At 40.7% G+C, this 27,638-nt stretch overlaps 1 protein-coding gene across 2 annotated transcripts; it reads right to left on the minus strand.

Moving 5' to 3' along the window:
* Positions 1–2,022: 2,022 nt before the first annotated feature.
* Positions 2,023–27,638, minus strand: LOC122997338 (serine protease HTRA1A-like). 2 transcript variants are annotated; one of them, XM_044373420.1, is made up of 10 exons: positions 26,921–27,638; positions 25,936–25,983; positions 18,611–18,710; positions 18,168–18,372; positions 5,596–5,790; positions 5,459–5,491; positions 5,232–5,346; positions 4,486–4,543; positions 4,240–4,335; positions 2,023–2,673 (listed from the first exon to the last, which is right to left on the minus strand). In XM_044373420.1, the coding sequence occupies exons 1-10, from the start codon at positions 27,381–27,383 to the stop codon at positions 2,505–2,507; spliced, it is 1,482 nt and encodes a 493-aa protein (XP_044229355.1). In that variant the 5' UTR covers positions 27,384–27,638; the 3' UTR covers positions 2,023–2,504. The 2 variants fall into 2 exon arrangements, with proteins under 2 accessions (XP_044229355.1, XP_044229356.1); XM_044373421.1 differs by lacking the exon at positions 25,936–25,983 and having other exon boundaries at positions 26,921–27,633.

Raw genomic sequence — 27,638 nt, forward strand, 5'->3', positions numbered from 1 at the left:
GCTCACTAGATTGAATGTTCAAACACCTGCAGCATGTTGAAAACAGATAGCATATAGATCACCAACACTGGCGCTCGGTCTGGGGCGCAGATGGTGTCAAATGAATGAAAAGTGTGTTATGAAGAGCCCGAGTCTGCAGGGTAAAGTGGTCCCAACTGTATCAACACTGAAATGGCCATTACACAGTGTAGACAGACACCACAACATCTCCTTCAAAGCACAGAAGTCCTCATAAACATGGGACACCTTTGTGGTAATGGCTGGTGTCCAGTCAGAAACAGAGGGCTGCTAATATCTCGTGGGTGGCATTTGAAATGTTTTTGTTAAGTATCTGCTGTATGTGTTAGGCTTTTTCTTTATTTCACCCAAATAAGCTACCGTATAGCCTTATATTTTCAATTATGTCTCACAGCTGCTGTCTTTATTTCTTTAATACCATTATACCAAGAATAAAGTGTTAAATCCATGAACATATGTCTCAGTTTTTCACTTAGGAGTAGTCCTGTCTTAGATCATAATGAATCAGACAACCAAAGCCCATCATTATACAACATTTGGACAAAGAAAAGAGTATGAAAAATACAGACTGAACATACAGATTTCTGGCATCGTTTGAGCCGGGAGAGACACTGTCACTCCACATCAAGACTCAGAGGTGGTGAGGTAATACAGCCATGCCCTGGATGACTGATGGTTTTCAGCTCAAGTCTTGGCAGTCTGGCATTCATCTCTTCATTAACAAGCAAACTTTACAGCTGAGTCTAAGATGCAATATCTCTGCATGTTTTGCAGCTTGGGAATAAATTAGTCAGGATTTGCTGCAATCGCAGAGCGAAATAAAAACATTAAAAAAATCAGCTTTGTGTGTAACATCTGCCTAAGACATTTGCAACATAGTCAAAATAAAGAAGTGGTCAAGGTAAAATGATACACAGATGTTTTACTAATGGGTAAATTAAGATGTGAGATTGGTTGCAACACTAATACTGAACCATGAGATGGCAGCAACACTTGCTGTCACGCCTCCGTTTTGTTTTGTTGTTTTTTTCCCCCCAAAATTGCACTTCTGGCCTTTGACCACAGATGTATATATCTATCAGCAGGGTGCCTAGTACATGATAATATTTTACCAGAACAAGTCAAAATATTTTTAAATATCCAGTCGATCTTTAAAATATCGTGTGATTATAATAAATGCCTGCGGGCTACTTTGCATCATGGGAAAGCTGTTTGCTGTAATGCAGCTTCCATGTGGTGTCTCAGGATGGAAAAAGGGGGTGAAGGATAAACATTTACTGGTTTTTATAGGGATGGTCTGCAATTCAAATGTAAAACCAGAGTCGCCATACTACTGAATGACAAAATATGTCTTCTGTCCTTCCACATGCTTCTGAAGTCTGATTTGATCTCGCTGTTGACAGTAGAACATAACAGACCTTTCATTTGAGTTATGGTGGATTACAGTGAAGAAAAGCACAGATTTTCCATTGCAGAATTTACATTTAGCAACTGAGTGTTTGGTAAGAGAGCTTCTTGTATATCTTGTTTGTAGTGTGTGGTAGTTTTTCTAGTTCTCATGAGGTCAACTTCATCATCTTCATCCAAAATGTGTGTGGTAAACAAAAATCTGCACCAAATTATTTAGTGTTTTCGTGCAAGCCCAACATCTGCGGCCACTGCATCGAGGGTCGGATCTCTCCTTGGCTCACTGTCCCGTCTCTGAGGTCAGCCTGCAGAGCCCCTGGCCCAACAATCACACCCGACCGCTATCAAGCCCATATGAAGGCAATAAAATCAAATTTAAACCAGATCCCGATTGGTTTTATGTCCCCTGTGTGTATGTGTGTGTGTGTGTGTGTGTGAGCAATGGTTGAACAAACACTGCACACACACAAAGAAAATACTGTAATGTCAGCCTGGGTGCAATCCATCTCAAAATGTGTGTGTGCGTGTTGTATTTGTGTGTGTGAAACTGAGTGAAAGAAAGATGGAAAGGAAATGAGAATGCTAGAACAGCGAATGTCAAAACAAAAAGAAGTTAAATCTTTTATTTTATTCTCAGTATACATCACATAATCAACAAAAACATTCTACAGTACTTTTAAAAAGGAGTTTTAAAAAACGACAATTGTACAAATCAGATTTGCCCAGCGAGAGTCTAGTTGAAGGCCTGACTGAGAAAAAGTCCATATTAAAAAAGACACAAAACAAGAGAAAGCAGATAAAAACAATATGCCAACGTTTGTGACCAAACAGTAGTAGCATTGATTAAAAGCATTAAAGACTTAAAGTGAAAACACACATGGAAAACAAAGTACAGCGCTGCTTTTAGAGCATCTGTACAGTCGTTCCTTTCAAGGCAGAGCCAGATTTTTTCCTGGATGTGTGGTGACACTGGCCTTTAGCCACAGGAGGAGGGCATGTCAGTAAAAGCCCTCCTCCGATATTAGGTCCACTGGTGATAAGTAAAACCTAGCTCCAGCTGTGTTGTGAATCTGGAAAGGTCAAGGGTCGATCTCCATGGGGACAACAGTGAGGATAGCGTCCTCGTTTCCGCGACGCACGACTACTCTCAAGGTGTCGTCCCTTTTGATGACAGTGCTGACATCGGTCGCAGATGAAATCCTTTGGCCGTTGATGGAGATGATGACGTCATGCTCTTTGAGTCCAGCACTGGAAGAGAGAAGAAGCAGAGGAGATGACGGAACAAGGTCTTCATAAATGGCAAGTACTTGCTGTATGAGCAGCAGCAAAAAAATATGTTTTTTTTCATGTTGCAGGCTGAAATTGACCTTAACTCAACCAATCATCAGCCAGACAGATGTGAGTGAGCTGTGAATGTGCGTACATAACGACCAATCAAACAAATTCAACTACTTTTTATGGGACTAGTTAACACTAACAAAAATATCACCAGTCATATCCTTTAATGATAAAACGATTAAAGTGCTACTAGGAATTCCTCTTTATATAGAGACTAAAAACAGCAGGTTCATTTAATGGTTTGAGTCTTGCCCAACAGCTGTAATGTCTAATAAACTACACATCACTCACACAATAAAATGAAAGGAAATCCAGTTATCTCATGTGTTTCAAGTGTTTTATATAAACATATCCTGCCTCTGTGTTGGTCAGGTTTGTTAACAGGTCTGTGAGGGCAACATGGATCGACGTAACATCTGTTGTAAGAATGTTAATGATGGATCGATCATGATGGAATGACAGCACGTCAAGGTCAGAGTGCGAAGCGAATAAAAACATGTCAGGCAAACACACCCATGATGAAAACAAACAAACTAGTAAACTTGAAATCACACACAGACCAAGGCGGTAACCAGCAGTGATATCAAAAGCTGACTCTCAGTACAACTGTTTAATCACAGCCATATGTACACACAGACCAACACGCCGTCACTTGTGACAGCATCCATTTACGCAACTGAAGCTCAGTATTGCCTTCATTACGCTCAGCTGCTCTGACACCTCCAATAAAGCAAATGGCAGGTTTTCTATAGCCCAGGTCAAGCTTCCCAAAGGCCGTAAACCAACACGAAAAAGAGCGAGATCAAAAGCATGAAAGCGCAGCCTAGAAAAGTGCACACCAAATATAAAGGGAACCACAGAAATGTTATTATGCAGAAAGTAGGGTGATTTAAGCAATGAGTAAACTCTGACATGGCCCTGTTGCAGAGACCACTCTGGAGTGGGCTGGGTGAGCAGGCACAGGAAAACCACAGCGCAGCTAGTAACCTCCCTGCATGAGGTTTGAAGGAAATAGCTGACCTCAGCGTCTCCCAAGCTCCACTCTGTTGGAGTTGTGGTGGTGGCTGATTGGAGTGGGCTGCCATTGTGGGAGGAGGGGGATATTTTATAGCGCCAGGCACTCCAGGCACGCTGGAGTGAGCCATGAATTTACGTTCTACAGAGACAGTTGTACAGCAGAGGCCAGGGTGTGGGTGTGTGTGTGAGTGAGTGTGTGAGCGCACGCGAGCACATGACAGTTAGAGGAGAGAAATAAAATGAAGGAAGGAAATGAAATATAATGTCTATTTGCATGAAGGGAGCAGGAGCTGCATGGAGAGTGATGAGAGTCTCGTGTGACTTCGGTGCACGTGTGTAGCATTAAGTGCCAAAGACAATATCCCGTTGCTGAGAAAGAGTCTTAACTGAAAACCATCATATTATAACCAAGTTAGTTTGTACTTTTGGAGCCATATGGAAAAAATATCTTTTACTTACATTGCAGCTGGTGTCTTCGCAATGACTTCCATAACGTAAGCTCCGGAGGTGATGTCAGGGAAGTCACGGTGTCGAGTCTTCAGCTCTTTAGCCAATCTAGGGGGAGAAAAGGAGGATATAATCAGTCATCATTTTTTTATACAGTACAAAACAAGAAATGTAAAAACCTGTTGTCTAAAGCATAATAAATTAAATCATTGAACACATTTCTGGAGATGTAATGCTGCTATTTCACTGGCAACTTACGATGGAGTGAGAGTCATCATCCTAACACCAATGTACTTCTTTTTAGCAGCTGCTCTCCCTAGAGACGGAAAACAACAGAATATAAATACAATCAATCATCCTTTCGCCTGCAACAGTCTCTTAGTTTTTTTATGAGGCTGTTTGTTGACCTCAAAAAAATAGAAAGAATAATTGCTTCAGATCAAACAGTGGATCACAGATTGTCTCACTAATCTTGCATGCCTCGTACAGGAGAGCGTGCACGTCTACACACTCCATCTTCCGTGGGTTTCATCGTAAATTTTGAGTCTTGTTTTCAAGTTATTTCATCATACGGACATATCATATTAAAGAAGCCAGGTTGGCAGCCGCAGATAAAATTCATGAGTGTGCCGTTCCAAAGGACTACACCAGGGGAAGGGTGAAAAGCAGTAAAAATAAATAAATAAATAAAGAATCCTGACATATACCGGTATTTTCTTCTCTGTAGTTTATTTGCAATGTCATAATCCTGTTAGGTAATGCTGGGCACAGACTTGTAGGGCTACAAATGTAGTAAATAAATCTCAAGAGAGTGCACGGAGATGAAAAATAACAACCACAGAGATGGTGTGCTGAATTATATGCCACTTAACTGTATGAGCACAAGGGCTCTTGACCAATTCTTGCAGCCAATTTTCAAAATTTGCCTCCACCACTTTGCCTTGGTGATTGAATAAAAGCAATAAAACGAAGAAATAATCAGCGGTGTCAGTGTGAGCTCATACCTCTGGACTGCCTGTCGTAGGACTCTGCCAGGAATTGTCGAATCTTGTCTGAGGGTATGGCAAAGGAAATGCCAGCCGTCACTTTCAGCGTGTTGATTCCAATTACCTCGCCATCCTAAAACAGCAAACCTGAATTTAGTGTCAGATGTAACTAAATATAGGGATTTTAACTTGTCATGGATGTAAAAAAAGCTTTGCATCTGCCACTGAAATGAAAAATGCCTCACCAGATTTAACAAAGGACCTCCAGAGTTGCCGTACTGTGAACCAAGAAAAGATACATCACTATTTTGTATGCATGCACTTACAGTATAACATCTGTCAGTGTGTGTAATGATAATGCATTTGTATTCACTCCACTCACATTGATGATAGCATCAGTCTGAATGTAGTCCATGTCAGAATTGCGAAGGCCCAGCTCCCTGCCCCCTCGCTGAGTGGTGCTGACGATTCCTGTGGTAACTGTGTTCTGCAGGGAAAAGGGGCTGCCAATAGCGACCACAAACTCCCCTGGTCTCAGGTCTGATGAACGGCCAAGCAACAGCACAGGAAGCTTGGTCTGCAAGTGAGAAACACAGGAGGGAGAATATGCTCATGTTACTGCGATCCAAAGTTTATGAGAAAAATGTCAAATGCACAAATGTATTTTCTTTGCCGCCATTTTTGGAATGTGACACTCAGTGTTTTATGGAAAAAACCTCTTTAAAATAGTATTGCACAGATTTGAAAGTGCACTCCTATAACATTGTTGGACTCACGATGGATACTGAGGCAATTTATTAGACTTTGTGCAGCTCTCTCTGGAGCCACAAAAGGCTTTATATAACTTTGATGTGTAAAATTAGAGTTCCCCTTTAGACTGAGTTCAGAAAACACATGACTACAAATCATTATTACACTTTATATGTGTGAGAATGTGTTTGATTGTTTGACACTGGTTAACTTTTATGACAACCCAATACTGCAAAGCATGCGTCAAGATGTTTTGCAGAATAAAAGTAGAGTGAAAATGAACCATTTATAAATCAAAATTACATCAATGTCTTTTACAATAAATTAATATTGTATTTATTTTTTTAGTGTTTGATGTCATGACAAAGGGGAATGCATTTCAAACTTTTCTAACAAGCAGAGTTCTGAAAGAAAATCACAAAGCCAAGTGTCGCTTGAATTCAATTATTCTACTCAGCCTTAAGGACTTGTCATTATCATGTGTTTTATGAGTGGACAGTGGGAAAAAAATTACCATAAAACCACAAGTCTCCTAAACACAACCCACTCAATGCATGGCAATGCTCCCACACAAAAACAATTACTCCTTTTCCACAGCAAGGATAAGTGATATTTAAGCCAAACAACTCAAACTCAAAATGCTAATAATATAGATCAAAAGCTTATTTGTTGGACTGAAAGTGTAGCCTTGCAGACAAATCAAGCCTAATGGGATGTATGTGCCAACAGACCACAAATGCTGGAAAATTGACTGATAGAGGTAAATAATGACTACCTTAAGCTCTGGCTAGCTCTGTTACACTAGGCAGTGGAAACCAAGCTTCTGCAGACACACACAGAAAGGATATATTTATCCATCCGCAGTGACAGTTTCCTATTCTGAGTGAAATCATCTCTTACTGGGCAGCCCGCAGTCAAAGCCCACACGTCGCCACATCACGTTGACTCTGTGCACAGACTGTACCCAATGCCCTGACAGCAGGCAAGCACTATCTAAGAAAAAAAAAAAGACCTGTCCCGAGAGCTCCTCCTGTGTATCCATTTTGTTTACTCAGGGATATAAATAGGAGCCAGAGGAAGCTTCAAGGTAACTGAGACAGCAACACAAGTTGGCACACGCAGACAAAAGCATCTATGTGAGCTATGCAAACACTCATGCAAATGAGTTATTATTCTCAATCAAAACACATGACACCTCACTGCCCATGCATGCACACACGCACCATGTTGCCCTGTGTTCATGGATGTCTGCAGACAAACTGATAGCAGTCATGTGTTCCATTAACCTGATTAAACAAAATTAGAAAAATGGATTGGAATACTTTTGAGGCACACCTTTGAGTCAGTCACATGTGCGTTGGACTTTGCTGTAAACAATCTCGACCCTCGAGGTGAAGTTATTATTAGAAGATGACAAAGATAGTGATAGCCAGTAACTGAGGACGGGAACCTTTCAACTCTACTTTCCACCTTACCTCTCATGCGTGCGCACACACACACACACACATACACAAATATGCACACACACACACACGCAAATGTTCGAGGCCGTGTTACTGATTACTGCGGTCTTATTTAGATGTTGTCGGGGTGTTACAAGCAAATATGGTACACACAAACAGGCCGCACGGTGTGCACACAAACCAGAAATCACATATTTGCATGTGCAAACACACACACACACACACAGACGCCTGACACAGGAGTAGAAGTCTGTATAATCACCCCTGCTCCCCTTCTCCCTTCACACTCAACATGAGATAAGAGTATAACCAGATGGAGAGAGGAAGCAAGAGAACCGCACACAGCTGAGAGAGAGAGAGGACGTCAGGTGGATGTGAGTCACTGCCAAGACATTCAGGACTAAGCCACAGCCACTCATGATTATTATAATAACAGTTAGTGATACTGGTGGTGTTCACGGTGACTGTTGCTATCAGGTGAAAACCTTTTATCGCCACAATATCAACTTTTAGGAACAGCTTTGTTTTTAGCTTGACCTCTGGGTTTAACTAATGCCAGCAACTCCGTTTTTTGCAACTTACAGCTACCAATCCCATGCTCTCACACACCCACACAAAATCTCAGTGCATACAGAAAAATCATGAACAAAGAGTGCAAAATGCATCAGTTCGCTGGCAATCAAACAGCACCTCAATGCAAAGGCAGAACAAACACTGAAGATGCAGACTGCTAAACTTTTTGAAAGACCCTCGGCTTACATATCACTTACTAATCATGACTAGTCAGCAACCTGGAATGACTTCTGGAAAATCATCTCGCCATGTGAGTCCGCCTCTCCTGACCACCCAAGTGACTCACACTACTATTTCAGATGAAGGTTATGATGCACTGGGGCTTCATCCAAAGACACTATAGCCACACTTAAAGGAATGAGGCAAGGTGAAAAGAAGGAAGCAACAAACACCAAAAACCACAGGAAGAGAGTTTGAGAATATGAGACGAACGAGTTGAATGAGTTTTGTTTGATATTACGTCGATGCATGCAGCCCATCTTGGCAGAAAACGAGCTAATGACCAACAAATATTTTTGGTTTGAGCCCCAAAAGAGCACCAATTTGAGAATATCTCGGAAAAATAAACCATACCCGCTGCAGTTATTGAAAATCTCTACTCTGATGTGGTTCTGAAAATGAAAGCATCTTGTTTTGTTAGGCAGGAGACCACTTTATTGCCTCACATCTTTGTCGCCGAACTTCTGTATGATACCATGGTTTCTCTCTCCCATGTCACAAAGGAAATTATGTTTTCCAAGTTCTCTAGTGTTTAGATGAGAGGAAAAAGTGGGGCATCAAATTAAATGTGGGAGGACTAAACAGCTTTGGTTGCTGTGACTGAATAAACAGTTTGCAAGGGGCACAAGCTGAGAGACATTTCAGTCTTTTTTCCATTTTTTGTCGCTGAGCTGAGTTTTGTTTCCTGCAAGCAGACATATTTTGTCACAGTTAGTTCATCGGGGACACCATGGAGAAGGGACAATGAGACAGATGGACAGATAAGCAGGCAGACAAGCAGACGGATCGCCTTGGAAATAGCCGCAGAGCTGCTATAGAGATCTGTCATTGTTTAATGTTACAGCCTTGGTTGTTTGGAGGCTCATTTAAAAGCCATTAAGCTAACTGCCGTTTTATGACTAGAAGGCCAGGTGCAAACTTAACTCTAGTCAAGCTGGGATGGACTGTGGCTTAATAGTTCTTATAGACACACATATAAACACATAGAGAGAGGGAGAAGGTTGCCTGGGCATGAACCCTCACAAACTCAAGTCTATAAATTTAAACCCCCACACCTGGCACTGGTTAGATATACAGCCCGACCACTTCAAAATATACAAATACAGACACAGAAGCTGCTTTGGTTGGGTTAGTCTGTAACCTGAACTGTATATGAGCTCAACTGCAGTCACTTAATCTCTGCTGTTCCTTTCATACAGCTAACTTCAAAGCAGGAAACACACTTTTATAAAGTCTACCTTGCAAAATTCATAGGTACACTAAGGTATAGGGTTTTACTGCTGACGTCTGAACTTGTGCCCTTGAGCTTTCGCTAATGCAGATAAAACTAGGGCAGGATTCAGCATGCTCATACATAACATCAAGACAGAGGTTCAGAAGATCGGGCTGAGGGGTGGGAAAAAGGGGACAGTAACTGTGTGTTTGTCTGGGAAGTCTGGATGCTTGTTTGGTATGTAAGTGGCTCATTTATGTGTGTATGCATTCCTGTTTGTGCATGTTTGGTAGACTGAAAAAAAGATACCTGGGTGAACGTTGTAACTGTACAGCAGCTGAGTGTCTAAATGCAGCATGTACTGTAAATATCACAGAGGTAGGTGTTAATCAGAGCACGAAGTAGGTCTTTGCTTGGCTGAGCAATTCCTCACGCTGTAGGTAACATCAACATGGCCAAATCATGCTGGGTAAACCATATCCTTACTGACACCAGTACGGAAACCAATATAGTTTCCATATGTTGTTGGGAAGGTTTTTAGTCTGTATAAGAGCAAACATATGTCTGTGAGTTTCGTGTGTATGTTCCACTCAGTGTAGTTTTGCATGAGAGCTCGGAGGACTCGAGGGCGTCTTAGCTCTGGTGAGACACCACAAAACTTTAAACTGCACAAATAACAATGATGAGAGGGGATGAGGTCTTATGTTCTCATTTGCTACAGGGAGACTGCATACACTATATGAACTTCATTTCTCTTTTACCTTTAAGTATTAGGTCATACTTTTACCGAACTGTTTAACTGCTCTGTGAGGACTGGTGACCTTTTCAGCATTCACCCCATCTCTTGCCCAGTGTGTGCTGGGAAACGTTCCAGCTCTCTGTGATCCTGAACAGGACGAGAAGTTCAGAAAATGGATAGATGTTTAACTGTCTGCACTGTTCATGCACAGATGACAGTGGAAAACGTGAAACCTATGACAGTAATCGTAATGCCTATAGATTTTATATGTCTAGAGCAATTGTATTGTAGTCTAGACTATTCTTTATTTGGCTGGAGGAGTACTCCTTAAGGGTCCCTTTGTCCCAGTTTAAGAACCAGAGGCTATAGACTCTGGCTGTATTTGCACTTTACTAAAGGCTACACCAAAGTTGAGGAGTCATTTGCAATAAATGAGTTTGTAGATAAAAAGCTGCCCATTCACCGAAATTACTAAAAAAAACTCCAAAAACATATTATTTCACTTACTTCTGATCTTTCCTTGCAGAAAAGTAGTTTGGCTTAATTTGCATCTGTAATTCTCCAGAACAAAGTCAGGAAGAAGGACAGGACTCCATAAAGCAAAAGGAATCACCTCATGTGTTGATCTTTTACATTAATTTGTTCATAATCAATAGGTTGAGTAGGTTTTAAGATATCTGCCTCCGATTTCATTCATGGTGCTTACTACATAGAAAAAATAGATTTAAAGATTTAAACAGCAACGTCTCTGTCTAGAAACAATGCAAATTTTACTGAGAACAGTTTTCATGAGGACAATATCTTCTCTAGAAAGTGGTTCCACTGAAAACTGTCCACAGTGATATCTGTGGATTATGCAGAGTATACTAGTGTCTGGAAAGAAATGTTGCTGCTGACCTTTTAATGTCAATGCTGTGAAAAACCCCATTCAACTCCACTGAGGATCATAAAATTTAATGCTATGTATAACTAGAAGTAGGTTTGAAAATGTGTGGGAATTTGTATCATTTGGATGAACCTTTAACCTTTAATGCATGGTCCTTCAGGACCCCAACTCCCTTGAAAACAGCTAGAATTGCAAAGCTGCAAAGATGCAACACAGCCTTGTCTCCATTTAATGCAAAAATAAAAATCCTCAGACAAACAGCGAATGTCTTACATACACTTCATCAACCATCTGGTTATAACTCTGGTATGCATCTAAGTGACGTCATTGGCTGGTAAGCTGCCACAGTTTTGGGCATGGCTGCTGCCTTTCGAGCTGGACTGGGAAACAACTACGCAGCCAAAAACTAGGCCAAGACAAAATGCATCAAGACCCAGCAGGGCAAACGTGTGTGTGTGTATTTTCCTTGGCTCATGTCCAACCAAACTGCACCCTCAAGCATGGGAACCATTTTGGTTACATGGACTAGGGATGAAGGAGAAAGGATGGGTGAGGAGGAGAGGAGGATGTGATTCATTTCCCTTCCGTCTGTCTCTGAAGGACAACATGCGGTGTCTTTCCACTGGCAGTGGAGCATGTCCTCCACGTCCCCCAGTCGAAGACAGAGAGTCATCTTAAACCCATGCACACACACATGCACATAGACACACACACACACACACACACATATATACTACACACTGATTTGAATGACTGATTGCCAGTTTGCATTTGTCTGTAAGTGCTGTTCATCTAGGGACCACTGATTACATGTAGAAATGTTATACTTCCTGGGGAAACATTTACCCAATGTTGCTGATAAACAAATAGATAAATGCAGGAGTGCATTGCTACATTGAAGGCACATTTACTCTCTTTCCCCTCTGCACATAAACATAGACACACACACACACACACACACACACACACACACACACACACATATTCCAATAATAGTCTAGTCCAAAGAAGCACCAGGCAAATTTCCCAGAGAGAATGGTTTGAGATTTAATACTAGGTGATGGGTAATACAGAGACAAACAGTGCCATTGTTACAGGATGACCATATGGGAAACATGAGACCAGATTTGCTGCCACACTGTAACACTAGTAAAGCTGATTTTAGCATGAGGGCTCATTTACTGGAATTTCATCCAACAGTTTCAGTGGGATTTAAGTCTTTTTAAAGCAACTTATCTTTATGCTGCCTCTGAATTTGAAAATAGGATAAAAATATCAATTTACCCTTTGCTAAGCCAACCATGTCAACCATTCAATTTTAGCACTGCACATGTGCAGTTTACAATGATAACAGTGGCAGATTTACCACTCAGAATGTGTTGTAATATTTTGAGACAATGGGTCCTTTATTTCAGACAGCAGTACACAAAACCTGCTTTTCATTTTTAGTTGGCGTCTGTCAATTTTGCCAACTGCCACTGGCTGATTTTATCAGCTGTGGCTAGCAAGCTAAATTACTAGCTAGTCCAGTTCCATGAGTTGGTTGAAACTGTTTCCAGCTGACTTGTTTTAAAATGAGAACCCTGTGAAAAGCTCTTAAATATACAAATTGATGCTATATCATGCTAAAAGGCTAAAACTCCATGTCTGTCAGCAAATATTCAGCATCTTCACCAGATGATGATCCATTTAGAAGACATAGAAATGAAGGCGCAGCGTTGTTCTTTTATTGTGGTTCTATATTGTGGTTGTCTAGCCTAAAGAAAAGTATACTAGACAAGCAACGGTCTAATGTTAGATATTGTTGATACTTTCACTGTTTTTCACTTTTGAGAGAGAAAAGGCTTTGAGGAATAAAGGCTAACCGATGTCTTTGGCTAACATAAGCTAGCGACCATGGATGTATTATAAGAACTGGATACCAGACTCAATCAAATGAGGATTGCTCGCCTGGTGCATGAGCCAAAAAAGTCTCTAGCTTCCGGGTGGTGCGGCCCACTGAATATTCGCAGTAGTGTTTCTCCCGGTGGCCCGGCCTGCAGATTTTAAAATAGCTTTTCTAGGCTCTAGGAAAGTTTTACAAATATAAAACCTTCATGGAACAAAAAATAATAATAGAAAGAGTCATAATTGACCTTATTCGCAGATGGAGGTGTCCTGTCAACAGTTTTATAGACGTCTCTTTTATAATGGTGGTCTACGGGGCTTTTTGGGTCACAGAGGATTTTTGCTGCATTACCGCAAGTTGCAACTTATGTTACAGCTGACAAACAGAGTTTAATCAATTCCTTATACTTCTGCTCTTGTGTTTTTGGTGCTGGAAAGGCTTTAAAAAATGACACCACTTTCCAAACTCTTTCTATGCGGAGAATCACTTTTACGAGATTCCTATGCACTCCACAGCATGTGGAGAAATCCAAAGCTTGATAGGACTGCTGAGCCTTATGGTTGCTAGGCTATGATTGGATAATTGCTGTTTGGGGAAAGGGTTTAGCAAACTGTCAATTCCACCAGTGAAATAAGCTTTCATCTGCAGTGTGAACAAAGCTAAGGATCAATGCATTCAGCTGTATTTGCAGTATAATGTATCCAAACCCAAGGTTACTGACTGCACAGGCCATGCAATAAAATGTAAAATCTTGAATGATATGGAAAATTCCCTGCACAGTACATCTAAGTGTCTTGAAGTCATTCCAAGACATTATGGTTACCTTCAAGTCGCGGGGGTCAATATACGTCAATATGATTAAATCAATGTTTTCCAAGTCAGCGAGCTTTCAAATCAAAGTGAGTCCTTCCAGGTAAAAGTGACCGCGTCCAATTCAGTGTGAGCACTTCCAAGTGAATGAGACCGTGGCCAAGTTCTGAGTAACAGAGTGAGGTTAATGAGAGGCCTTTTAAAACCTGAGCACGATGAGTTCTATCTTTATCGTGCCGTTGCCACATCACACAGTGCACTCATTAGCCTATTAGCTCACATAGTCCTCCAGACATATGGATCCATTTTCCAGGCCTTGACCACATTGCTCCCTGTTTCTCTGTCCCTCTGTCTTTCTCTTTTCACCCCGTACTCTCTACAGGAACAAGTGAGTACAGCACTTTTTCCCCTTTTCCGTCCCTTCTGAAGTTCCAGCTGCTGTAGACAGACTAATGTATTCCCCAGAGCGGAGGGGTAGACCACAGCCCCAGCCCCGGGGACGGCCCTGCTACCAATAAACTCCGATTTCACATAGAAAAGAAAAGAGAAATAAGAAAGAAAAGAGTCGTTACACTCAGGGAAAAGTTAACTTTCAAGTTTCTCACTCATAAACTGGTGCAATTGTTTATTGAAATTCTGTGGATGCCTCTGGAGTGCTGACTTTTTGTTTGCGTGAACAGAGAAAACTGTGAGGAATAAAGTGAGGAACAATGATGGCAGATAGAAATGAGGAAAGGGAGATCAGAAGATGAGGAACTACAAAACTTTTTTATGGCAGATATTTTGACATGTCAAAGCTCTCCAGGGGGTGTTGTTGGCACTCTTAACCATCGGGGGCTGAGCCAAGAAAACTTTTAAAAACATACTTCTAAATAGACTGTTTCTATGCATTTGATTTTTCTTGCATGTGAGGGCTACACATTGCTTAAAAAATGTGAAAATTGGAGAAGGAAGGAAGAGTTTGTATTTGATTTGTCATATAATCTGCACATGAATATTGCAGCCACTTGAATGTCTCAAACCAAATTGAGCGTCTTATCAGATACCAACTACCATTATTACTGGGCCTGCATGATGGAAAATCCTCAAAACCCATAATAAAACAGTAATTTCATGAATGAGAGTTGAAAACAGCTCACTACTCAAAGTGACTGAGTAAACTTTCATAATTTGGTTGCATAATCATTGCTGATGGAGCTACTTGATATGAACCACAAATATACTGTAAATTACTGCTGACACTGACCTACAGTGACGTGTGTGTGTGATACATCTAAATCATTTAGATTCAGTTTATTTCCTAGTTTAATCTGACATCTCTCGTGAGTGAGCTAACTTTTAAAACTAATGTCATCAGCTCAGCTAGTAGGCTAAAGGTTTGTTTTATGGAGGCTGTGGTAACTTAGCTGTCAATGTATGACATGATCAGACAAAAACTTGCCTCAGGTGTTATCACTGTTTGTAGGACTACCAGACTAATAAAATATACAACTTTTTGGCTATCTAACACTAGACTAGGCTAGTTTGGTGTCGCTAGGGGAGGCACAACTAAGCTATCATTGCTAATAGCTGGCTACATTGCAATGCAAAGTATGTTAGCTGTATATATGTATATGTATATGTTATATAACTTATGCTCTGCTCATATCATGTTCACGTAACTTGGAACTCATACAGATATTTACACAACCTGTTTTCCTGGCTCAGCATGTGAGGATGTTTGTGCCACTGCTTCAGCTTCAATCCCTTTAGCAGTAAAAAAAACTTCGTATATCCACTTTTTCTCAAGAGTGGAGAATTATTCGGGGCTAAAGAAAAAAATCTTCGGAGCCAATGACCTGAATGCCCAGACAAGGAGATGCCCATGGGTCCCTTGTATTATACATGCTGGCTCACTGTCACTGCTTACTGGGACGTCTAAATGGAACAGAGCCATTGTTCATGTTTTTAGTTACACCCATGCTTTTCCTGCTAAGACAAGTCAAAATGTCTGCTGTAAAAAAGATTTATGCAGTATATTAATTTATGAACCCACAAATGGTAATTTTGCTATGAAATAGCCCAACTGTGTCCCATGTGTGGACACAGAGGTTTCTCTAAAAACTAAAACTCTAATCTGAAAAACATTTTAAACTAAAGACAAAAAGAGAAAATCGAGGGCTCCTTTCTTTACACCTTTGAACCCATATTGACTTCTTATAATTGTAGTCCTAGTCCAGTCCTGTCAACTACTGTTTTCAAAGTCAAGAGTGAACTGTCAAGCTCAACTATTAACGCAGCTTTAAGAGGAAAATGTTCTCATTTTAATGGTCATTATTAACTTAACTTAACTTAACTTAATTATTAACTTATAATTTGCTCATGAAGACTTTAAACTTAACTTGTATTTGCAATCACTTGCGATGTTACTTGGACTTTGAACAAAAAGGTTGTGGTACCTCTAAATTCAGTGAGCTGGCCTTCAATATGGGAAGAGTATTTCAAAGCTGACACTCATAGTTTTTCCTCTTTAGGTGCCCAAATTAAATACGCTGTAGCTATAGGTTTGGATGACTACATTTTCCCGTTTATATGTAATCCAAGTTGACAACTTTGCTCACCCTTCTGCCCTCTCATTATAACCCACTCATCCTTTAATTTCCCACTGTATTAACTCTAATTAGTTCCAAATATCTCCCTCAAACACACACACACATATGCCAGCTTCCCCTAATTAGCACAAGTGCCAGTTCCATCCAAATTGTGGCCTTTTCCAAAGTAACGACTGGTCTTAATGGGCTGCATCACCGACTCATTGCCTGGATGATCTGCTCCATCTTCACACCATGAGTTACACTCTTTATCAAAACAAGTATACTTATGATGCTGAATGTGTTTTGTATCAGTGTGACACTCTGAAACTATATCTAGCTGTCAATTGATTACTATTAACCTGTTTCATTACAATCACCTGTTGGATATGACTGGGAAATATCTCTGTATGCATAGACAAGGACTTCTGCAGTGATGACACATACATACATATATTTTATATGCTTTTACAACATATCACTCATTCCTGAATATGAAGTAACTGAAAACATTGAGCATGTGATGCAACAAACACAAGAAAGCCCCTAAAACGAAGACCAGCCTGTCATCAACAGACGGAACAGCTTCTATTATAGGATGAACAAAAACAAAGCGTCTGTCACTGCTCTTTTCCACACTCTTCGCTCACATTGTAGGCCGAACAAAACATGAATGTTTCATCCTCTTTTCAGAATTGGAGGTCTTTGTAATGCACCTTGTGTTGCTGTCATGAACATCTATTCAGCTGCGCCACCCAGCCATGAGAGTGAGCCCCATAATGCACTCTGCTCTGCGATAACTCCCAGTCAATTGACACTGGCTTTCTGCCACACATTCCTTCACATGACTGTTGGCTGCGATTAACGTGTAACGTGGATCCCTCTAGTCCAGCAGACAGAGAAATAAACACAGACGGAAAGGGATGTGGGGAAAAAGCAGAGAAATGTAGCAAACATATGTCCAGTGAAACAAAATGTAAAAAAGATGAGAAGAATTTAATCTCTTTTCCATAAAAGATCAACACAGGTATCTGGATTTTAAACTGAGCAATGCCACAGCTGCAAGCTGCTCTTGAAAGAAGTTGTGTAATATGACAGTTTCTGATGCGCGTTGTGTCTAAGAACCAAAGGGATCTGAACTGACTGCCAGCCAGCTGTCTTTTACAGGCCCATTTGGCTGCACCTGCATTCTCACTTTACTTCTCTTGCACTCTGAATAATCTCCTAGATTTAGAACGCTTTAATGCCAGACTTCAATACTCCAGTCTTCAAATTTCCTCAACACTTTAATTGGAAAGCTACACAACATAAAGTTAACTTTTTTATTTTGTTGCATTGTCTGAGAGAAAGCAGAAAACTGGAGGTGTCAAAGAGCACCTCTGCTCTTTTCTCAATTAATAGATTAGTCATTTGGTCTTTAAAATGTCAGAAAATGCTGAAAAATGTCAATCACTGTTTCCTTAAGCCCAAGATATTTTTTCCTGACCTATAGTCCACAACCCAAAGTTATTCAGTTTACTATCATAAAGGACTAAAGAAACCAGAAAATTTTCACATTTGAGCAGCTGGAACCAGAGAATTTCAGTATTTTTTCTTTAAAAATGATTAATTGATTACCAAAATAGTTGGTGATTAATTTTCTGTTGATTGACTAATTGACTAATTGCTGCAGCTCTAACTTTGTCCAAAGCTGTTGTTCTTATGCAGGAAACTGGGCAATTCAAAATGTCATATTTCTTTGACACATATATCAGAAATGATTGCTGTTTTTTAATGAAAAAAGGAAACTAACTAGGATCAAAAGCACAGTTTTGTATTGACTTGCATTGGTGGTTCTACTGACCGGGGTATCAATCTTGATGAGGGCGATGTCAGATTTCTCGTCCACATCTTTGATTTTGGCATCGTAGGAAGCTCCGCTCTTTAGCTCCACTTTCACACGGTGTTTATTGGCCACTACGTGGGCGTTGGTCACAATCTGGCCATCTTCTGACACAACGAAGCCAGAACCACTGGCCACCGCCACCTCTCGCTTAGAATAAGTCATCCTGCGGGGGAACGGGAGTGAGAGGAGATTAGCGTACTGTTTTTCACCTCACTTTTTCACCATGTCTCCTCTTCTAGAAAAATAAACCCAAAGACATCAGAACGGATCCATGATGTAACAGCAGTGTAAGACTCAAACGTGGAAAGCAAATAACATTTAAAGCCCATGAGTGTCTGCACAGATTTTGTGAACAGAAGGTAAAAACAGGTAAATATTCAAAGCATTCAAATGGTTCTTACTTGCGGTAAAGTTCAATGTGAACCACAGACGGGGCAATTCTCTCCACCACGTCGGCAATGAAGTTGTATTTGTGTCTCGGGCTGTCTGGGTTGTCCTGAGCTGGAAATACAACACAGACGCACACAAATGCACACAGAGGATGTGAGACGAGTAAAAAGAAACAGAAAACACACTGAAATACTGCAATGATGTAAGAAACTGTGTCAGAATAGAAAACCACCAAATAAAATTGCCCTTTATCCTAACACAGTGGGGAAATGAAATGATGACAGTTCATCTGTGGTTGAGACTGTCTAGGTCAGGTCTGACACACATACACGCACACATAGTCATTTCCAAACACATAACCATGGCCATAAACCTTATAAATAAATACTTGACCTTGACCTTCACCCTTATTTTACGTCATGGTTGATTTTAAGCACAGACTTGAAATTCTTAAACTATCGACATTTCCAATCCAACCAATCGGTCCTCATAAATATGACACCACTCTCACACACTGTCTCGCATTGTATGCATAAGAGCTGCCAAATTCACTGATTCACCCATCCCACCGTCTATTCAGTGTTGGGCAAGTCAGGAAATGTTGACTGATTTACCTGGTAATTAAGTCCTACCCATAAGACACTTTAACTGAAGCTCTGAATCAAGACTCCGCAGACCTTTCCCTCTGTGCTTTTCATCTTTCCATTTGTAAACGCTTATTTTGCCACGTACCTTGAACTACTGTGTCTCAAAAGGACAATTTTCAGTCATTACATTCTCTTACAGTACAAAATTTGCCAACGTCAAAGGCGCCCAAAAGCCCTGGGGTATTATTGATTGCAGTGAAGGGTTAAGGGAGAAAAAGAGACTTTTCCATTTGAGGTGCAGTTAAGCTAACACAACCAGCACCACCTTGCTGCAATGAAGGTCACTAATTATACAGTATGAAATGATTTCTCAACCCACAGGGGGAAAATTCTTGGGTTATATAATCACAGAATCACTCATCTGTCAGATACATTCAGTGTACTGTATGTATTTTATGTATATCTATCCATCCATCCATCCATCCAGAGCAATGCTAGCAGCACTGTATGGCTGTACTTTGGCACAGTGATGCTTTGAGCTAAATGCTAACGTCAGCATGTTAACATGCTCATGATGACAATGTGGATAATGCTTACCATGTTCACCAATTAGTTTGGCGTGGCACTATGCTAACATTTGCTAGTTAACACTAAATACAAAGTATAACTGAGGCTGAAGGGAATGTCATTACATTACTGCAATTATTTGGTCATAAACCAAAGAATTGGATAAATTGAAATTTTGACCTGATAATGGTGCTAGAGGAAAAGTTAGTGGATTACCAATATTATTATAATTCATCCTGTGGGGAACATGAATATCTGTACCAAATGTCACGCCGAGCCGAGACATTTCATTTAAAATCATGAATGTGAGCTTTGTGGTGAGGCCAGAGGAAAAGTCAGGGGATAACCAACGTCAGCAGGATTCATCATCGCTCTGGAAAAGTTAAAGGATTACCAAAGTTCATCCTGTTGGGAACACAAACGTCTCTATTGTTATGGCAATCCATCCAAGAGTTGCGGAGACATTTCACTCAAAAACAAAACGTGAGCCTCATGGTGGCGCTCAAGGAAAAGACAGTGGATCACCAGAATTGGCAGGATTCATCCTCTTGGGATCAAGAATGTCTGTAAAAAATTTCATAGCAATCCAACCAACCAATCGACACTACCCATCCCTTGAGTCATGCCACTAGAAAGTCATGACTCTAGAAATGGAACCACTTTTTTCCAAACCTCCACATGTTTTTTCCTTGTTGAATTTAATATATTTAATCTGATAAATGCCACACTTTTCAACACAGTAGGACAGAGAGGTAATGGAAAGGTTGGAGTAATTTTCCCCGTGCTAGCTTCACACTCGGGGGGAGTTTGGGGTGTTGGTGGTCAGCTCTGATGGGATTATGGTTAGAGAGAGCAGGACCAGTGTCCAGAACTATTGTTTGCTCTGGAGCCTCCAAACAGGCTCTCAGACTCTTCCACTTCACCATGTTATCATGACTCCTGCCGCCATTCACACATGCAGAAATTGACTTCCAGAGACACACTGTGACCACTGCAAAACTGCAAATATGTTGTTAGAAAACTTAAAGGCTCAGTGGTGATCGTAAATCAAATGTTGTGCATAGCTCAGCTCAGAGAGCCCAGACAGACTATTGTTGTCTGATTCATATACTGTGACAGATTATCTCACAGTTGAAGTGAGCTTAGAAAGGCTTTTCTATGGTAGAGTTAGGTTGATTTACGAGCCAAAATTAAAAGCGGCTTCTTCCTTAAATGCCAAAAAATGACTAAGTCATCTTTTACTTTGAAGTCCTCATTGTCACTGATGTGTGGAGAGAAAGTGGAGCCATAAAGCTTTCTGATTATTATCTAATTGACATATTGCTTTTGTAATCTCAGTCTACTAAATTGTTTGCCGGAGGCTGACTCTAAAGGTCTGTGGTTGAATCAACCATCAGGCACCATCAGATAAAAAGAGAATTGGCACCTTCTGTATGTGCAAATTGCATCTCAATAGAGGGAGTTACTTGTAGGTGGTGATTAGTTAAGAAATGTAAGTAAAAGTGAACAGTAGAGTTGCTTACGGTTGTAGGTCACTATGAGACTGGAAACTGCTGCCAGTCCCTGTTACAGGGTACTGTAACTGAACTGTTGAGCAGCTCAACTTTAACAGCTCATTAGACATTTTAGCTAGCTGACTAGATAGCAGGCATTAAATTACAAACCTTTATCTATAATTAGCCACTACAAATGTGCTTGCGTGTACTACATTTGTTAAGTAATGTGGAAATTATCCTGTGGTCAATGAATGAATTACTGTAGGTAGACAACAAGCTGACATCTTGAAACCTAAAGTAAGTTAAAAAAAAAAGCTATGTTTCAAGAGCAAAAGTCAGTAAGTGCTGCACAAATCCATAAAAAACAGGAAAAAACAGAACAAATAAGACACAACACAAAACATCCACAAAAGTCCCGTCTGTACAAGATGGTTATAAAACATTGCTGATCAATAAAGCGTCCCTGAGTCTGGTGGAAAAATCTCGGTCACCCTTGAGTTTTGACGAAAGGACAGCCAGGAAGCCAGACGCATTCACGTTGCTAAAGCATACAAACAAGTTATAAAGGCACGAATGATGAACTCTAAACAGCTAACAACAACTAAAAAAGTGAGGACACTAATCTAGAAATTGTTGGGAAAAAATGAGAACATGATAGCAACTTCACTGTCTGACTGGTCAAAAGTAACTTCTAGGTTCTTGATGATTATAGGCTAAAAGTGAACCAAAACTCAGCTAAAACTGTGACACAATAATGTTAGTGCCCATAATGAAGGCTTCTTTTTTTAACCGAGGAATGTTATTGGCCATCAAATTCTTAATTGCAGATAAGCAGCCTTAAAGTCTGCTAACGTGTCAGTTTAAAAGGTACAAATGTTACAATGCTAGGAAATGCAACCAAAAATGTTAATAATCTGTTCAAGTGGGAGCATGTAAATGGTGAACAAGAGAAGACCAAGTGTTGAGCCCCAAGGAACGCCTCAAAGGCTCGACTGAGGACAGATTAATCCCCTACAGAGACTCAAACAACATCTGCCCGACAGATAGGATGTGAACCACTGTCCAGCACTTCAGTTTATCACTGACAATATTGTGATAAACAGTGCTCCTGTAAACATTTAACAAGTGTTTAAAGGTTGTTGTATATGAGGTATGGGTCAAAACTAGCATTTTTAAGAAATGGGTGAACTATTTCTGGTTTGAAATATGGTTCCAGAGACAAGGGGGGCACTTATAATATGGAGCAGATACGGGAAATGGCAAAGAGAATTTAAAAGGAGAAATGTGGTGCAGATGTTCTAAAGGTGAAAGGTGAAAAATGATTCAAGACTTTAGTCTCATGTGGGAGATGATCAAAAACTCTGCAGTAACTTAAAGGCTCTGACTTAAGTGAGTCAAATAAAAAGTGTCTGCAGAGGTCTTTGGCAGAGTCATGCTCACAAAACATTACCTTGCGAGGCAGCTGGATTCACGAGATCACCAGCTGCCTCGCAAGGTGAGACGGCGACAGACGGTGATAGACAGATGGTTCATCCAATCACCTGCCAAGTATTTTTTGAAGGTGTCTGCCCTTTTCCAAACAGTTTCTATTGACGACTTCTCAGATTGTTTTGTGTAACAAACCATCTGGTGCATCAGGTTACACAAAACATGCCTATACACAGAGTTTGACTGGCATTCTGACATATTGAGATGAATTAGCTTTAGGCTGCTGTGACCTGATGAAGTTAAGATTTCACCCAAATGGAAGAAACGTTGAGAGAAAAAGAAAATCATGGGAAAATAACTCCCAATAAAATACCCTAATAAAGTAACACATTGGTTAACAAAACACAGATGTCAAAAAGATTATTTCTGGATCAAATCAAGTATTCAATGAGGGGAAACCATTCAAACACAACATTTTAAAAGAGAAAATTCATATAAAGGCACTCATTCTCTCTCCCTCTCTCTCTCTCTCTCTCTCACACACACTCACACATACACACACACACACACACACCTTCACCACAAGGGTTCCCGCTCAAGATCTCAGCTTCTATTCTGTTTCAATTTTCCCATACATAGTACCCGCTGTTTTATTGGCGCCTGCAGGCGGAAGCAGCCTTTTCTTACTCTCTAGAGAAACTAGATGTGAATACAGTAAGGTCAACTCCTCTTCTTCACACTCTGACACTAACAGATTTGCTACTGTTGGGCAAAATGAGGCCCGTCAGAGCCGGGGCCATGCAAAACATTTAAAATAGAAGAAAATAACTCAAGACATTTCTATAGTGGTAGGACTTATTGTCAAAGAAGTGTGATATTAGATTTTGAAAAAGGCGAATAATATGCAAGTTGTGTCTGCTCTTTGGTCTTGTTGCGCCTCTGAGGCAGAGAGCCATGGCAAGCACAGTAACTTTACTTATGTGTATGCTATTATAAAATCATTTCCAGTAAGTCATTGATTTTGGCTCAATACAAATCCTACAATGACTCACCAGATGTGAATGTCAGGGCACTAGAGTGTAGGATCATGAGTCATTTAGTTTTGATGAGGTTCTGCTTTTCTACAGTTCAGAAGATATAGTTGAGCGCTGCTGCAGTTTATAATATTACAATGACAAGTTGGCAACAATGTGAGGGTGACCCTGCAGTGCAACTTTGTAAGTAACCCTATCATTTGTCCATATTTAATTTTGTTTCATTTTAATACGATTCAAGTAAAAGAACTTTATTTTTTCCATTAGGGATTTCAACCAGAAACACACACACACACACACACACACACCTACAAATCCTCCACTGCTAAGACAATAATGTCCATTATACCTCAAAATACACGTCATCACTCAAGACAGTTAGATACCTTATTTAGACTGAAGACAGTCATTCTTCTCTTATTATATGGCTGGTTGAGGAGTAGTATGAAAATGAAAGAGATATATAAATTTACTGTCAAATTACTTTGTGCAGTTTTGAGGAAATTGTTAAAATAATAACTTCATTTGTTTATATGATTCTTCAGCTGAAAGATTTTAGTGCCAAAGAAACAGTCGAACCAAAGTTAAGTAAGATTTATTGTGATCCAAAAGAAACAGGGGTATCATAGGCTTAGGAAGTGACATTAAGTTTGTTTGCCTTGTCAGTGTGATCTGGGAAAAGGGGGGCATGAAAACATAATACTCCCTTGTTGTAGTAAGGATGAGATGAAATACAGAAAAAAGCCTAAGAGTCAGGGTGTGTCTCTGGAAGGATGATCATGTAGATAGAGAAACAAGCCACTAATGATCAAGAGAATTAAAGGCATCATTAATCCAAGACAAAGAGGATAAGCGGGAAGGAAAAAAAAGACAGACATGCACAAACAGGAGCAGAGACTGATTGATAGAATAACATGGGGGGGAAAAAAAAAGGAAAAGACACATGCACAAAGATAATCGTTTAATATTATGAGTGGCTGAGACAAGTCGGGGAAGAATGTGCATATTCAGCGCATGTCACTGGCTGGAGTCACAGAGTGCATTCTGCAACAGTGGAGAAATACGAGCAGTGCGATCGCTCAGCAGCTACTAACTGTAACTGGAATAAAGTATAAACATATTATTAGGAAAGTATTGCAAGCATCATCTGCATGCTCAAATTCATCCAAATCTAACTCTAAACAAACGTCCTCACGTCAGCTTTTTCAGGCAGCCCCTAAATGGTCTGTTTCTCCACTATCACTATCAATGAAGGTTTAAAAATGCCAAAAACCTCATGTTTTTTTTAGAAATTAGGTCATTTTAAGCAAATATGACCCCCAAGACGCAGCAACATTTGGCCTAATTCTCCTAGCCAAAACGAACAACTTGCATAATCAACATCTTTACAGTCCAGACACGAAATGACATCATGCAAAGTGTGCACGCATGTGTTTTCTTAACGTGAGGCCAGGTTGCAGGGTACTTAATGAAAGACATTTTGAGGGGGTTGAATTTCTCTTTACAGTAAAGTCCTGCCTTCTATTCTAAAGTAACTTTAAAAAAGGAGATATGCTACGACAGACAGCATTATTCACCGACAGCTCGGACGGAGACACATCTGAAATTAAATGAGACTCATTTTTATTGCAGCTATGGAAATTTTCACTGTGAGCTTTGGAAAAAAATTGGTAGCACTCACCGCAGTCTTGCTCTTTTTGTGTCACTTTCAGACATGGTTAGCTGCCTGGGAGCGTCTTAACCATTTCAAGTTGCTTACATGACTGACAAACAAATGTGGTGATACAGTCTGCCCCACCACTGCGCCCACATGCTTTCAGATGTGCATGTAAACCTTTCCCAAAAATACCGGTTGCTAATTTTGTGTTTTCCTCCGTGTCTCCTGCTTGTTCTAAACTGTCTTCAAAAGAGGAAGAATCGTGGCTTTGAATCAGAGCCAGGCATTTTTTCATGTGACTGTTAAGTGTGATTTATGGGTGACAACAGACACACAGAGAGGAAGAGAGACACACACAGAGAGAAAGAAAAGGGATGAAGGAGTAGAAGGTTAGGTGGGTGCAGTAAGTTTCCAAGCTTTGAGGTAAGTTATAGGTCTTTGAGGCAACAGGTGTTGAAGTTCTCCATCCAGAAGTTTTCAAACTGCACACATGGTGCCCACTTCAGATGCACATATGCGAAACACATGCACACACAAAACCTAAAAAAGATACAATGCCTTTACCACCTGTTTGAATCAGACCGTTTTTCATCCTCGACCCTCTCATGTGACGTTCTGAGACATATCAAACACACACACAAAGCATTAATGATGATGAATGCCTTACTGTTTATATTGTACAGAGTGCTCAGTCTCAGTTGGGCTGTTCTGTTTCATAGAGCGGCAGAAGTGAAGAATGATGTCTATTTATTATTATGTTCCACTGATTAGGGTGAAATACTTTTCACATGACACCCTGATAAAGTGCAGGTCTACGCTGAAACACTCACATATACCAATTATTACAGATGTATCACTTAAGTATTGTTAATAGCAGCCTATATCATACTTAAATTCCTTTCTGTTCTGGTAACGCTCTGGCATGGCTTGTATTTTATAAACAATCGAGCAGATTATGACCATGTGAGTGTTGGTTATGCATGCCAGAGATAATCCAAAGGCCCACATCAAGCTTTGCATCTGCAGAGAGCTCATGACTTCATCAAGCCAGCGAAAGTGAAAACGTTTCTCTGATCGGGTCTAATTGTAATGCAGGAAGAAGAGGGGAAAAACACTTGAATAGTGGCTCTTGTTATCCTAGACACACAGGGATTGTGTGCCACAGAATGCAGCTGTGATACATCTGTGTCAAGACCACAATAAACGTCCAGTTAGAATTGAAGGGGTTTAAGATCAAGAGCAAGTGGTGAAGAATCAAGGTGGAATGACACACACACTCACGAAAAAAAGACAATTTAGATACCTAAGGTTGCCAATCTGGACATGCTCTGACTGGCCTACAGATTTTTTTCTTCCAGCCAAGAGGATCTTACAGTGCGGGTCTTTGATAAACTTGATTTGGGGTGTTGAATGTTGATTTCACATGAGTTTAATTCAGCAGAAACCTTTCTAAATATAAATTGTTCAACCCACTGTCATGAGCAATAATTGCTGCTACATCAACAATAATCATCCAACTTCTAACACACAACCCGACCTATGTGAGCGTTACCTTTCCCGCAGGCTCCCCGCTGAATGAAAAGAACAGGTGGCTGCTGCAGCTTTTGCGCCCGGCGGCTGACCCTCTTCAGCTCGCAGATATTCCGGTAGGACACCCCATCGCTTCCACAAACCGGCTCGGTGGCTTTGCACACGCAAATCCCAGTCTTGCTTCTCCTCCTGACCGTGACGCTGTATCCCACCCCGCCGGACACCGAGCACTCCAACCCCTCTCCGCACAACGGGTCCCCGAGCTTCCCGCTGCCGCCGCAGGCTTCGCCCTCGCCGGAACCGCACACCGGGCAGCAGTGGCAGGCGTCGAGAGCCTGTCCCGCCGGGCAATCCGCTGGTAGCCGAGGACACATCGACTTGTCACACCGAGCGGGGCATCCGATAACATACCGGCTGGAGATTTGCGCATCAGCCGGCACAGACGCAAAAGCGACGATTACGCACAGCAACGGTGACCAAAACATGATTTAAAGTAAAAAAATAAGTATTAAAAACGTTAAATAGAAAGTTCAGTTCAGAGTTCAAAAAGTTCGCTGTACGCTTGCAGTGATATGGGATGAGAGAGCTCAGTAGTGCTGCTGTGCTGAGGAGAGGAGTCACTTCAGCTGGAGAGGCATTTAACTGAAACTCAACTGCACAACCAATTACGCGACTTTACGTCCTTGGCTGGCACCACATCCTAAAGGCAACTCACTTTCTAGATAATCACAACAAGCCTG

Source organism: Thunnus albacares, chromosome 14, assembly GCF_914725855.1.
Source record: "Thunnus albacares chromosome 14, fThuAlb1.1, whole genome shotgun sequence".
Taxonomy (NCBI): domain Eukaryota; kingdom Metazoa; phylum Chordata; class Actinopteri; order Scombriformes; family Scombridae; genus Thunnus; species Thunnus albacares.

Excerpts from the sequence above, each read along its gene's own strand:
- LOC122997338 (XM_044373420.1), bottom strand. The coding sequence starts at position 27,383 with ATGTTTTGGTCACCGTTGCTGTGCGTAATCGTCGCTTTTGCGTCTGTG. Across the intron at positions 25,984-26,920 it reads GCGGGGAGCCTGCGGGAAAG|AACGTCACATGAGAGGGTCG; the intron begins GTAACGCTCACA and ends GATATGTCTCAG. Across the intron at positions 5,791-18,167 it reads TCATCAAGATTGATACCCCG|ACCAAGCTTCCTGTGCTGTT; the intron begins GTCAGTAGAACC and ends TCTCACTTGCAG.